The 13,138-nt window shown below is 37.8% G+C and overlaps 1 protein-coding gene across 8 annotated transcripts in view; it reads right to left on the reverse strand.

Moving 5' to 3' along the window:
• Nucleotides 1-13,138, reverse strand: part of UGGT2 (UDP-glucose glycoprotein glucosyltransferase 2) — a 245,742-nt gene that overhangs the window by 43,761 nt on the left and 188,843 nt on the right. For 2 of the 8 annotated variants that reach the window (XM_056807709.1, XM_056807710.1), the window contains 3 exons: nucleotides 7,424-7,509; nucleotides 6,224-6,314; nucleotides 5,239-5,323 (listed from right to left, as the gene is read on the reverse strand). In XM_056807709.1, the coding sequence (XP_056663687.1) occupies nucleotides 5,239-5,323; nucleotides 6,224-6,314; nucleotides 7,424-7,509 (262 nt within the window). Of the gene's footprint in view, nucleotides 1-5,237; nucleotides 5,324-6,076; nucleotides 6,103-6,222; nucleotides 6,323-7,423; nucleotides 7,510-13,138 lie in introns of those variants that run through there. The other 6 variants (XR_008914061.1, XR_008914062.1, XR_008914063.1 and 3 more) reach the window with 6 other exon arrangements.

Genomic DNA, 13,138 nt, shown 5'->3' on the forward strand with positions numbered 1-13,138 from the left:
CAAAAGGATTTAATTTAATAACATTTTCTTCAACATAATGCCTCCACTAGAAATCCAAACATAGCTAATGACAATGTAATTGTCATTATAAAAGACACTCTTTCTGGTTATATTTAATACATGGTATAATTACCTTAATTGCTTATTCATGTTTGGAGATTTGTGTGTGTATGTGTGTGTGTGTGTGTGTGTGTGTGTGTGTGTGTGTGGCTTTATAGATATAAGAAACAGGAGAGAGTGAGTTTGGCTGGACCACAGGTAAAGGAATAATGTATAATAAATAGACCCATTCATACATGTTCATATAGTGTAACCCATTATGTTCCAATGAAACAAAATGGGGAAATGGTGTTCTTACTCGCCCATCATTGACCCAAGAATACAGAGCCTTACTTCTGAAGGGTGTTTTTTGCAGCTATGCATTGATCTGGAGGGAAAGGAGTAGACATGGGGGACAGACAGGAAGTACATAAAATTTTCTCAGTACTATCTGTGCATCTCTTCATGTAGGGCTTAATGGTCTCAGTTAGGTCATTACTATCCTGAAATGCCAATACCAATGACACCTGCACAGTAGCCAGAAAAAGGAGAGGGGGTGGATTGAGTGTAAAGATAGTAGATGAAGAATAAACAGTTAAAGGTTGTGTTAGAGAAAATGCCCACAATTGCTTATTGGGAGGAGGGTGGGTTGTAACTAGAGGTGTGTGGGTAAAAGTTTATTAAGCTGCCTTTTTGAAAAACAAAAATCTACAAATGACACACATTTAAGTTTAATCTTCATGATTAATATTTTCTTCATCATTTTCTTAAGTCCAGACAATCAACAAAATAAAAAATAAATTTCTGATTTGCAAAGATTGACAATTTCTAAGGTATAAATATTCTCACTGAAAATTTAACAATCAGCTCTTGTGAGCCAGCACAAGTTGTTTCCAGACACCACTGGATGAAAACCATCTTTCTGTCCTCCAATTGGTTGACCATGTACCCCCCAGAGTCATGCCAGCGCCTTCTTGGAGTCAGGCCACAGTTCACTACTACTCTGTTACTCCTGATATAACAGGGAATCAGTGTAGTACAAAGTTGGCCAAGGGATTATTTTTTGTTTTCTATATTCAATTAGAGGGAAACTAGGTGGTGCAGCGGATAGAGCATTAAATTGAGTTAATAAGACTTCATCTTCCAGATTTCAAATCTGGCTTCAGACATTTACTAGCTGTGTGACCCTGGCCAAGTCACTTAACCCTGTTTGCCTCAGTTTCCTCATCTGTAAAGTGAGCTGAAGAAGGAAAGGGCAAACCACTCTAGTGACTTTTTCAAGAAAACCCCAAATGAGGTCACAATGAAGCAGACATGACGGAAACAAGTGCACCACAAAAACAGACAATTAGACCGTCCTATTCTGGCCATTACTTCTATCTCTGACTCCTTCACAATTCTTCAGGACAGCCTGTGAACTCCGACCATAGGTGCCTGCCTCTCTATCGTCCTATGAAGCAGAACTATGACCGAAGAGGCAGCCGTTTCTATCAGAGGAAAGGCTTCGTATCCTTCAGAGCGAGGCGGGATGTCCCAGAAGCCATCTCGTCCCCTCTACTCGTGTCCCACTGCAGGCGGACTCCCTTGGCGGTGTCTCCCCCAGCCTCCCTGGTGCTGGGACCAGCTCTCTGGCCGTCTCCACCGCGGCCCAGCCTTCTTTCTTCGGACACTTTTGGGTAAGGACAGATTTCCTCTGGGGAGGTCTGCAGAGGTCCGGCCTCGCTGGAGTGCGCACGCTGGGATCCAGACTCGGACTCTCCGCTGGCCATGGCCCAAGGATCCTGAGCACGTCAGTGTGCGCTTTGACTAGCTCTCTCTAAACTAAGAGCGCCTTCGAATCCCGTTTCCTTTGTGGTGGACCTTTCAGAGTCTCATGGGATGTAACCATATCTGCAGAGGAGACCCTGGTGGGGGATCCGTCTGCACGGCTCGGCTGCAGTTCGCTTTACTGAGTCAAAGGCTCTGTGAGGCTAACACGCCCCTCACATGGCGTCTGTAGGGCTGCGTCTTTAAGCCGCGGCTGGTGGAGACAAAACCACGCCCCTCCCGATGACCCTCTTCCTTCCTGGGCCTTTGACACACCTGCTCAACCCGCCTTTTCACAATGTTCCTTTGGTGGGTTAAAAGTACGGGATTCGGACGGGGGGAGGAAAGTAACACAGTGAGAAAACAGTCCATAGAAAATGATGGATTTATTTAAGGGAAGGAGAGTGGGGAAAAGGAAACCTGGCTGCTTTACCCTCCAATGAAAGCCACCATTGAACTACCTTAAAGACTGGCAAACATCCCTAAAGGCACGTCCCAAAGGAGAGGCCCGGTGCTTCCGGTACAGGAGCCCCGCCCAGGCCTCAGATGTCCCAGCAAGGTAGAGACCTTTCCCCAGGCCGGCCGGCCACCAGGAAGACAGCAGATAGTCTCTCCCCACAGCCGGGAAATCCCCAAGGCCAGCGGTTTGATGGATGGGTTCCAGGATGTCTCAGCACACCCTGGTCCAGGAGCTCGGGATCCAGGCCTGCCCTCGCTCTGGGCGGGAGTGTGCAGGGAAGTCTAGCGCTTCTGGAGGGAGGGCTGGCTGAGCCGTCTCAGGGCTGCCTTCTCCCTTCGAGGCCCACCAGGCCCTCCGCTCAGACCGAGGCTCCAAGAAGCTGTAGCGTGCCTCGCAGCCGCCCTCTGGTCGGGCTAAACCGGGATGAGCGGAATCAAGAGACCCCGAACGCCCTGACCCTGACGCGTCCGGGTCTGTACCAGGCTGACAAAGACTTCCGCAGCAAGGGAGGATCCTCCCCTTGGGGACCAGCTACACAAATTGGGACTTAGTCATCGTATGAGGTGTTACTGTGCTCTAAGAAATGATAAAATGGATTGTTTCAGGGGAAATGGGAAATACCACTATGAATGAATGCACAGCAAAGTGAGCAGAACGAGGAGCATCATTTATATAACAATAACATTATAGAGAAAAACAATTTTGAAAGACTTTAGCATTCAGATTGCTGCATTGATAAGCCACGAGTCCAAAAAAGAATGAAGATGAAACATGCCCCTGACTTCCTGAAATAGAAATCATGAATTTAAAATACAGAAAAACATTCATTTTTGGAAATGACCAATGTGGGCATTTGTTATTGCCAAACTATGGAGCTATGTTTCCAGGGCTTAATTTTCAGGTTTAAAAAACATTTGATCATTGGAAAGGACAGATCAATAATAAAAAGAAAATGTACAAAATATATTTATGATGATATACTGAATTTATTTCCATATAAATCATTGCCATGCAGTGGTGCTGCTCTAATTTAAAACTTAGGTACTGAATCACAGTTAGAGAAATGAAAAGTGAAAATGCACTGCATCATCTTGCTTCTAAAAAAGTATTTCAATGCACTGCATTAATGGTATCGGGTTGTTATTGGGGAAAGCAGGGACCATTTTTAAAAGAATAATGTGTTAAGTGCACAAGGTTTGAAGTAGCCCCCGTTTGTATTTTTAATTCACTGTGTTAAATATCTGCTCTGTTTCCTTTTGCTTTAAGGCTTGGGTTAAAGACACAGGTTTGGGGATTCACAGCAAATTGGTACTCAGGAAGCTAGCAGAAACACAAGTTTATTATGCAGTGCAGCAAGCAGGCAAAAAAGAGAAAAAATCGTACATAAATGCACACTATGGGCAAGACAAGGCAGAGGTTTGGAATTAGAAAAGCAAAAGAACTCACCCAGCTCGGGGAAGAAAGGGAGACGTATTCAGAGATCATTGTCCCAGTGACAGTGCCCATTTAGAGTAGGGGGCTAAGCAGGGAAGTTGTATACCTTACTATACCTTAAAATGGACTTGGTTGAGAAGAGAGAACTGATGTGAGAGATGAGAGGAGGTACTGCCAAGCAGACCCAGATTTGTTTGGGAAATTCTCCAGGTCACTTATGGATACCAGAGTGGGGTAGAGGTGGGTTCCTTACTGGGACCAGATTTTGGGTGAGGGTTTGAATTGGCAATTGGAGATGACAGGAATAGGTGTGGCTCTCAGTTGCCATAGTTGGCCAGAATTCCATGCAATCAGGAGCTGTGATCTCCTAACTGATTGACAGAATGGGTCAGGATAGAGGAAAAATACAAACTAAGGGTCCTTGCTTATGCTTCATGAGCACTAGGACCATTTTGCCTGAGTGACTCCATAGTGGAGTCCTCTCTTTTAGTCACGATATCAAACAATATATTTCAAAAATCAAAATGATCACTCTTGTATAAAATAAGAATTTAAAAAAGGAAATGTTTCCTACAATGGCAAACAAGCCTACGAGTGATTCTCTGTTTTTGGGTTCCATCCCCCATATTATATCTTTGTAGGCACTGACCAAAACCTCTTAATTATTCTTATCTTTTAGAATTCTTAGTTTCCTTCATGCTTCAGTCCTTCAACTCTGAGGCCACCTCTTATGGAAAAGCCTTCCCAGTCTCTTGAGTTTTTAGTGCTTGCCTCATCTCTATATTATTTTGTGTTTTCTTATCCACTTACATATACTATTCTCTTAATGTAATGTAGGCTACTTAAGGTTATGGAATGCTTCTTTTTTGTCTGTTTACCTATTACAATGACATAGTGATTTTTTGAATTTATACATGTTTATTGAATAGAATTGAATTTAGTTATCATTTAGCATAAGAAAGCAGAATGCACTCATGGAGGTTGAAGGAGAAGTATGAGAGATAGGCACTTGGCTGTAGTGTAGTGTAGTGACTACAAAAGCTACTCAGATTTTTACCTCTCTTTAGTACAAAACTACCTCCTGTAAATTTTCCTAGAATTACAATGACTGCCAAAAAACAACTCCTCAATACAATAATTTTTCCTAGCTTAACCGTACCCAATTATTAAACATTATATAGTATCCTTCATATTGTACAGAATGCAAAAAACTCCTTTTATACTGCTTACCATGTTATTAAAAAAAACAACAACCTGTATTGTTGCCTTTATCATTTAAACTTTTTATCTCAATGTGCCTTGTAAGTAAACGCTGCATAGCAAATGCTTGAAGCAAGACTTTTTAGGCTAAGGAAATATTGAGATCTAAAAATCAACTTTCAGTAGAATATTCACTTTTTAAAATAAAATTATGAGATAGGTTTATGGTAACAATGATCTAATTAAGCATTCTTATTCTCCATTGACTTGAATTATTTTATCAGAATCAAAACACTTACTTTAAATGTTGGAGAGAGATAATTTTTCAGAAACCAGAATTTAACTGGAGTTTCTGTATGGCGTAACACAGAAAGCATCATAATTCTGTAAGAGAAAATTAGATTAAATCAAATTACGATGCAAAGCAAATGAAAGTCAATACAACTATCTTTAGATTTTCTAATAAATATTTTTCAGGTTATGTTAATGGTTTTCATTGTAAGTTCTTCATTAACAAAGGTTATTCAACAAACTAAAATTCTTCCTTATTAGTCATGGTTTACCATTAGCAGGGTAATTTATGCATAAACAACTAATACTGGTTTGGTTTCAAATAAACACATTAGAAATTAAATCAGAAGGCACAGCTATAAGCTGAACCAAATTTAAGTTACAGTTCTATCACTGTGACTGACACTAAATTTAAAAATGTCGAACCATCTACATTAGCTATTTCTACTAGTGAAGTCACTGAATAACTTTATTTTCTTAAAGATGTCTATCCTGGTACTTACAAAAAAGAGTCAGTACTAGGCTGCACAAAGAGCTGGACTTGGGGCCAGGGAGAACTGGATTACAATCCTACTTAGATATCCGCTAGCTGTATGGCCTTTGATATATAACTATTAACATTTCTGAGCTACAGTTTCCTCTGCTATAAAATGGAACTAATAATAAATGGAACTATTTCAATGGAATAATATAATACAAAGTGTTTTATCAATCTTAAAACAGTATATAATTTTCAACAATTATTATTATTAAAGCTCACTGGGGATATTACCAATTATGTGAATTCATACATTTTGAGACATTAGGTGATTGTTTTTGAAGGTGTTAAAAATAAGTATTGCTTACCTCAAAATGATGATTTTTTTTCTTTCCTTTAAAAACAATAGTTAGTGTCTGTTACAAAAAAAGTCTTTAAGAATTCACATCCAAGGCTATTTAGAATAAAATTTACATTTTCATTAAATTTCATTGAAATGATAAAAATGAACTCACCTCAAAAACCGTTCATATAAATGGCCTGAAGCAACTGAAAAAATGTTTAGAAAATCAGTTTTCTTTTTCTCTGTTTCTGCTTGCAGTCCTCCTGTGAAACTTGAAATGAAAGAAAAAGAAGAAAATTGGCTATTTTTCTTGAGGTAAAACTCTAAGCTGTATGCTATAGGCCCAACTCTAAATATTTTACTCTGAAATAATAGACGAAGGTATACTTCTAAAAATGAATAATTATTAAAATTACAACTAAATGTTTACTATGGAATATTTATAACATTAAGTGTTAACCAATTATAACACTTAAATTCAATATTTAGCATGTGTCTGTTCTGAGACCGTAAAACTCTTTTGATAATGATTCATTTTTCAATCACAGAATGTTGAGGTCAGACCATAATGATAAAGCTGTGATCATGCTGGCAACTAGACAGAAGTGTGAAGCTTAATGAACACAGTTATTATCTACATAGAACAACTTATTTTCTGTTGAGGGGAAAGTGGCTCTAGATATATTTCAACAAGCCTTTATTAAATAAGTACATGGCACGGTGCTGGGTTCTGGCAATATAAAGACCAAAAAAAAAATGTTTCAGCACTCAAGAGCTTAAGTTCTCCTGCAGGCTTCTGCTGGGATACTTTCTCCAAATGAAGAAAGTACCATTCCATTATTATTCCAACAGAATGAAGTTACAAATAAAAAGACAATTGAGATCATCTCTTAAGAGATGAAAGTATAGAGCTTGACTGAATCAAAGCAAAACGCCATTGGTTTTCTTTTAGGTTAATTTAATAGTCTATCAAATACGATAATCTGATGTTCTTCTTCACGGTCAACGTGAATGCATCATCCCGGCTCAGTGTTCTTCAGCACTGTCTGACTCTTCACCACCCCGTGTGGGGCTTTCTGGGCAGAGACACTGGGATGGTTGCCATTTCTTTCTCCAGCTCCTTTTGCAGATGAGGAGCGGAGGCAGACAGGCTTAAGCGACTTGCCCAGGTCCCATGTGAATAAGTGTGGGAGCCAGACTCGGACACAGGAAGAGGCTGAGTCTTCCTGACTTCAGGCCTGGAGCTTTATTTACTCACTGCGCCACCTAGCTAGCTGCTCATGAATGCATCATTAGGATGAAAGAAATCACGAAGCAACTACTTTGCTGTACAATTCTATTACACGGCTTAACAAATGCTTAGTTGATTGACCTGCAAATATTCTATCCAGCTGGTCAAACAAATTCGGCCAAAGAAGAGTCTTCCACATATGGTAAGAAGGAAGGCCAGTAATGATGCTAAAGGTGAAAAAGATATAATTTAAAAATTAATCTACCATACACTTAATCACAAACAACAAATCCTTCTAAACGACTACCCATCAGCAAAGGAGCTTTTATTAGCTGCCTACGAGGGCCTCGGCTACAAAAACAAAAACCTAACAGTTACTACCCTCGAAGGGCACTCTCAGAGGGGAGGGTCACACGCACATCTTTGTAGGTAGAGGGTCGTTTTTCAGTGTGCGGGAGGGCACTAGCAGCTGGGGAAACATTTTCCCCAGCCGGTGTCACTTGAGTAGAATTTTGAAGGCTACCCAAGACTCAAAGAGTCAAAGGTGAAATGTAGGTGCATTCCAGGGAAGCGGGACAGCCAGCAAGATGCCACCTTTGCATGGCTGCAGAGTAGAGCAGGTGGTAATGTGTCACCAAGTTGGAAAGGCCGTTTGGGGCTAAGTTGTGGGAGACAGTAAAAGAGAAGTTTAAACTTGATCTCGAGAGGTATTAGAGTTGAAGAAGAAAAGCGCATGAATAAGAAAGTCACTTTGGCAGCTCTGTGTGGGATGCACGGGAGAGGGAAGAGATTTGGAGCAAGAGGTCAGTTAGCAGTCATTTCAGCAGTCCAGGCCAGAGGCAATGAGACCATGAAGGAGGATGTGTCAAAATAAAAAAAAAAAGAGGGAATGGAGAGAAAAAACTAATAGAGGAAGAAATGACAATACTAGGAAATTATTTTTATATGCCTATATGTATAGCAATATATATTTATATATTCAAATGATTTAATTTTTTTCTTATGAACTTGAAAAAATATCAATAAATTTATAGAGAAATAACAAATGATTTTATATGAAACTGTGAATCTCAATTATATGTAGCATTGTTTTAAAAATAATATGCTGAATTTAATATAGTCACACCCACAGTGTCCCATTTATCTATTTTTCCTCCTGAACTTCTTCTCTCTTTTGGATATTTAAAAACGTTTTCCTTAATGTTCTTCCCCTTTTCTTCTTCTTTTCATGTATCATGAATACCTCTTCCTCTACATACACTCACAAATCTCCTCTATAACAAATATATGTATTCCATCAAAATAAACAAATATAAAAGCTGAGTCTAAAAATGCCATCTCTAGGGGGCAGCTGGGTGTCTCAGTGGATTGAGAGCAAGGCCTAGAGATGGGAGGTCCTAGGTTCAAATCTGGCCTCAGATACTTCCCAGCTGTGTGACCCTGGGCAAGTCACTTAACCCCCATTGCCTCGCCCTTACCACTCTTCTGCCTTTGAACCAACACACAGTATTGACTCCAAGACGGAAGGTAAGGGTTTAAAAAAAAATTAAAATGCCATCTCTGGTCCATTACCTCTTGTTCAAGAGGTAGGACATATTATTCAACACCATTTTTTCTGGAATTTTGGTTGGTTGTTGCATTGATGATTAGTTTTTAAGTCTTTCAAAAATTGTTTTTTTCTTTATAATATTATAGTTATTATAGAAAGTGCCTGGTTCTGCTAACTTGTCTTTGCATTTATTCACTTACTAGATTTTTTTTCTGAAAATTTTCAATAATATCTTATAGAACAATATTAGTATTATCCAATTATAGTCACATACCATTAATTTGCTCTGCCATTAATAGGTAGCAACTTTGTTTCTGAAAAAGTGCTGCAATAAATATTTTCCTATATATGGATTTCTTCTTTCTTTGGTATATCTTTTTATGGTATAGATTCAGTAGTACAATTACTTGGTCAAAGAGAAAGGATGCAAAAAAAAAGAAATAAAAGAGTAAAGGAAACATTTTAAAAATACATAGAAGAAGAAAGTTCAGAAGGTGAGATTAAAATGCAGAGAATTTTAGGAATTATTTTGTTACACTTAACATATACCTTAAAAAAACTCTGCAAATTCAGTTTCCCAAGCAATCCTCTTTCTCTCTTTCTTATTTGGGTATTGAAATATTCATGTTTGTTGATGTTTCTCAAAGAGTGTTCTGTATGTACCTGCCAGGTTTCTATGTAGTGGAAGTCTTCATAGCTCACATAAATTATTTTTGAAGCATATTTAACATCTTATTTTTTATTATCCTTGCTTATGCTTTGTATTAAGGTTATCAAACATCAATATATATATATATATATATATAATTTAATTTGGAAGGGCTTATTAAGTTTGTAAAATTTCTCTACCTCTTCATCTTCTGCAGATGATCTTAGTACATAAGTTGCAGCATTTTAAAGGTTTTTTTTGGGTAATCACAAACACTGCACTATGAAATGATCAAATATTCCATCATAAAGAGCTGCTTCTTGTTACTTTGCACATATGATGAAGCCAAATCTTTATTTGCCTTTTCAAGGAGAAAACTGTAAGCAACCATTCTTTATTTAGACACAATATCCTTCTGTCTTTTGACTTTGTTTATGGAAAGAATGTCAAAATTGATAAGATTCAGTTCCTCCAGTAGAATACCCAGCCTTTAGTCACTAGAAAAGGATAGTCAAATCATCCATTTTTTTTTACTACAAAGTCAAAATTAACACAAAGCTAGAAGGAAGAAAACAAAAAAGAAATATAACTGTGAAACTAAAGTAACTGCATCCTGTAGTATTTAAATATATTATTGATGGCCAAAAAAACAGAGAATGGGTGGAAGAAAGGACATCAAAACTGATTATATCATAGAGAAGGTTAACCAATATAAATAAAATGCCATAGTAAGATAAAAAATACCTAAAAATGAATTCTCTTGGCAAATTGTGGTCTACCTGGCAAACAGAGAAATGTATTAGCCATTGGCAATAGAATATTGTCATTTATAAAATCTTATGTTTAAGGATAACAAAAAGTGAAGTTCAGTCTGACTTCATTTGAAAAAGCAAGGAGAAAAGGAAGGAAAACAGTTTAAAACAAACTTGGCAAGAGGAGAGGTTCAGTTATGCAAAGTCATTTGAAGGGCATTTAAGTATGAACTTGGAAGGAGAATAACAGAAAAGAAAAGATGGTTTTTATTAAAAAAAACTCTTAAAAAAAAAGAGTACAATGGAGCTACCACATCTGTAATCTAACATCGCTGTTCCAAATGTGCTTCCTAAAAAGTGGAAATGATACTAAAGGGAAAAAAAGAAAAGTAGTTTTATTAGAACCGGTACATGAGGAAATCTACATTGGAGGAGACATAATTTTCATGGTAATTCTCTCATTTAGGAATTGGATCTCATAGTATCTTAAGCAGAGGAATGTAACAAAGTCCTGGGAAAAGATCTTATATTTTATTACTACCAGAAAGAGCAATATTGAGTCTAGGGATAGGAAGTCTACCTTACTCCCAAGATCCTCCTCAGCATGCAAATGAATTTAGATGAGAAAAAAAGCTAAGGGAAGAAAGCAAAGCCATCTTCCTTCACCCTTTCCCCTTCAATATAAAAGGATAAATTTGATCCTATTTCTATGATTTCTATTTACAAATTTATTCTAGAGGAGTGATCATTAGAATAATAATATATTATGTTAATATATTTACTTTTCATTTATAAAGTACAATATTTATATTATATAATTTCTATATATTATCTAATCTTCTAAAAAGCCCTGGGAGGTTTCTTTTTTTTTTTTAAGAGAATACCAAGAATCATTCTTTTGATAATTTGATACACTGCCATCATTTTGAGTGAATTGACAAACTTAGTACCACAAATGTGTGTATATGTGTCATCCAAAACTTTAGGGGGGGAGTGACAGAGCCAAGATGGTGGAGTAAAGCAGAGCAGCTCAAGGTCACCATCAGAATCCCCTCCAATCAATATTTTTAAAAATGCCACAAAATGAATAAAGGAGTGAAAGAACCAACAAAGAGACAGAAACAACTTTCAAGAAAAGAGAGACTTCAAAGGTAGGCAGAGTGCATCTGAGGTACTGGGGTGAGAAGGGAGCACAGTCAGCAAGTCAAAAACAAGCTTTACCCTGCCATATTTGCTGTCCCAGATTTGGAATCTAAGTCTAAGCCAACATTCAGATCCTGAGACCCTGCAAGGGCAAGTAGAGGTCTAAGCCAACCCACACCCTTGAGGTTTCAAACCTGTGGTGAAGTACAGAATCCCAGCCCAGGGCAGTTGTGCTGAAGTGGGCTGATCTGTGTGGGCTCAGAGGAAGCCAGGAATCCCAGTTTGAGTCTGTAGTAAGAACTTAGACCTGACTTTGGGGTAGTTGGTTGACCCAAGGGGGTTCTAGATCTTTTTTTTTCCAGGGACTCAGGGAAGAGTTCTAGGAGAAGGCAATCAAATGTGTGCCCCATTGGATCAAGTACACAGTGAGACTAAAAACTTGCACATAAGTCTGGGGCTAGAATTTGATCAGCCCCTGATTTGATCAAGTTCAGAGTGAGAAAAAAAAGTTTATACCCAAGCCTGAGGCAAGCCTTTAAGCTATGGGCCTCTCAAGGATTAACTGCATCATCAATGGAAGGAGGCCCTCAGAGCTCCCAGCTCTGAGACCATCATACCATCTTGGAAGAAATAAAACTGGCAGAAATCTCCCAAAATAAGCTAATGGCAGCAAGGACTGAAGTTTAAGAGGGTAACCTAATCTCCCAGAAAACAGAGCCTAGCTACAAAAAGGCAGGAAAAATGAGAAAACAAAAAAGGTCCCAAACATTAAAGACTTTTTATGGAAACAAAGAGCAAGGTACAGACACAGAAGGGGACAGTGAAAGCAAAGCAAATACATGCACAGTCCAAAAGAAGACTATGAATTGGACACAGATTCTAGAAGAGCTCAAAAAAAGACTTCAAAATCCAATTAAGAGAGGCAGAGGAAAAGTGTGGAAGAGAAATGAAAGTGATTCAAGAAGAAATGGACCAATTGAAAAAGGAGAACCAAAAACTGATAGAGGAAAATTGGGTCTTAAAAATAAGAATTGATCAACTAGAAATTAATGATTTCATGAGAAATCAAGAAACAAAGCAGAATCAAAGAATTAAAAAAAACAGAGAAAAACATGATCTATCCTATTGAAAAAACAACTAACCTGGAAAATAGATTGAGTTGAGAAAATATGAGAATTATTTAACTACCTGAAAGCCACAATCAAGAAAAAAATCTTAGACATCATAGTAGAAGAAATTATCAAACATAACTGCCCAGATATCTTCAAACAAGAAAATAAAATTGAAATTGAAAGAATTTACAGATCACCTCCAGGAAGAAATTCTAAAATGACAAATTCCAGGAATTGTAATTGCTAAATTCAAGAGCCAACAAGCCAAGGAAAAAATAGTTCAAGCAGCCAGAAAGAAACAATTCAAAAACCATGGAGCTCTGATCAGGATCACTTCTAGCAGTTTCTATATTACAGGATAGGAAAGCATAGGATATGATATTCAGGAAGGTGAAAGATCTGGGTTTACAACCCAGAGTCACCTACCTAACAAAAATGAATATATTCTTTTAGGGGGAAAAATCGACATTCAATAAGATAGAAGATTTCCAAGCATTCCTGAGGAATAAGCCAGACCTAAACAAAAATTTTATATTAATAATATATTAAGTATACTTTTACATGAAAAAAATATATATGTATATAAATACATATACATACATCTTATGGAATCAGTTTGACTTTTTGAGTTGAGAAATGAAATGGTCAGAT

The sequence above is a fragment of the Monodelphis domestica genome, chromosome 8 (genome assembly GCF_027887165.1).
Source record: "Monodelphis domestica isolate mMonDom1 chromosome 8, mMonDom1.pri, whole genome shotgun sequence".
In the NCBI taxonomy this organism is placed as follows: Eukaryota; Metazoa; Chordata; class Mammalia; order Didelphimorphia; family Didelphidae; genus Monodelphis; species Monodelphis domestica.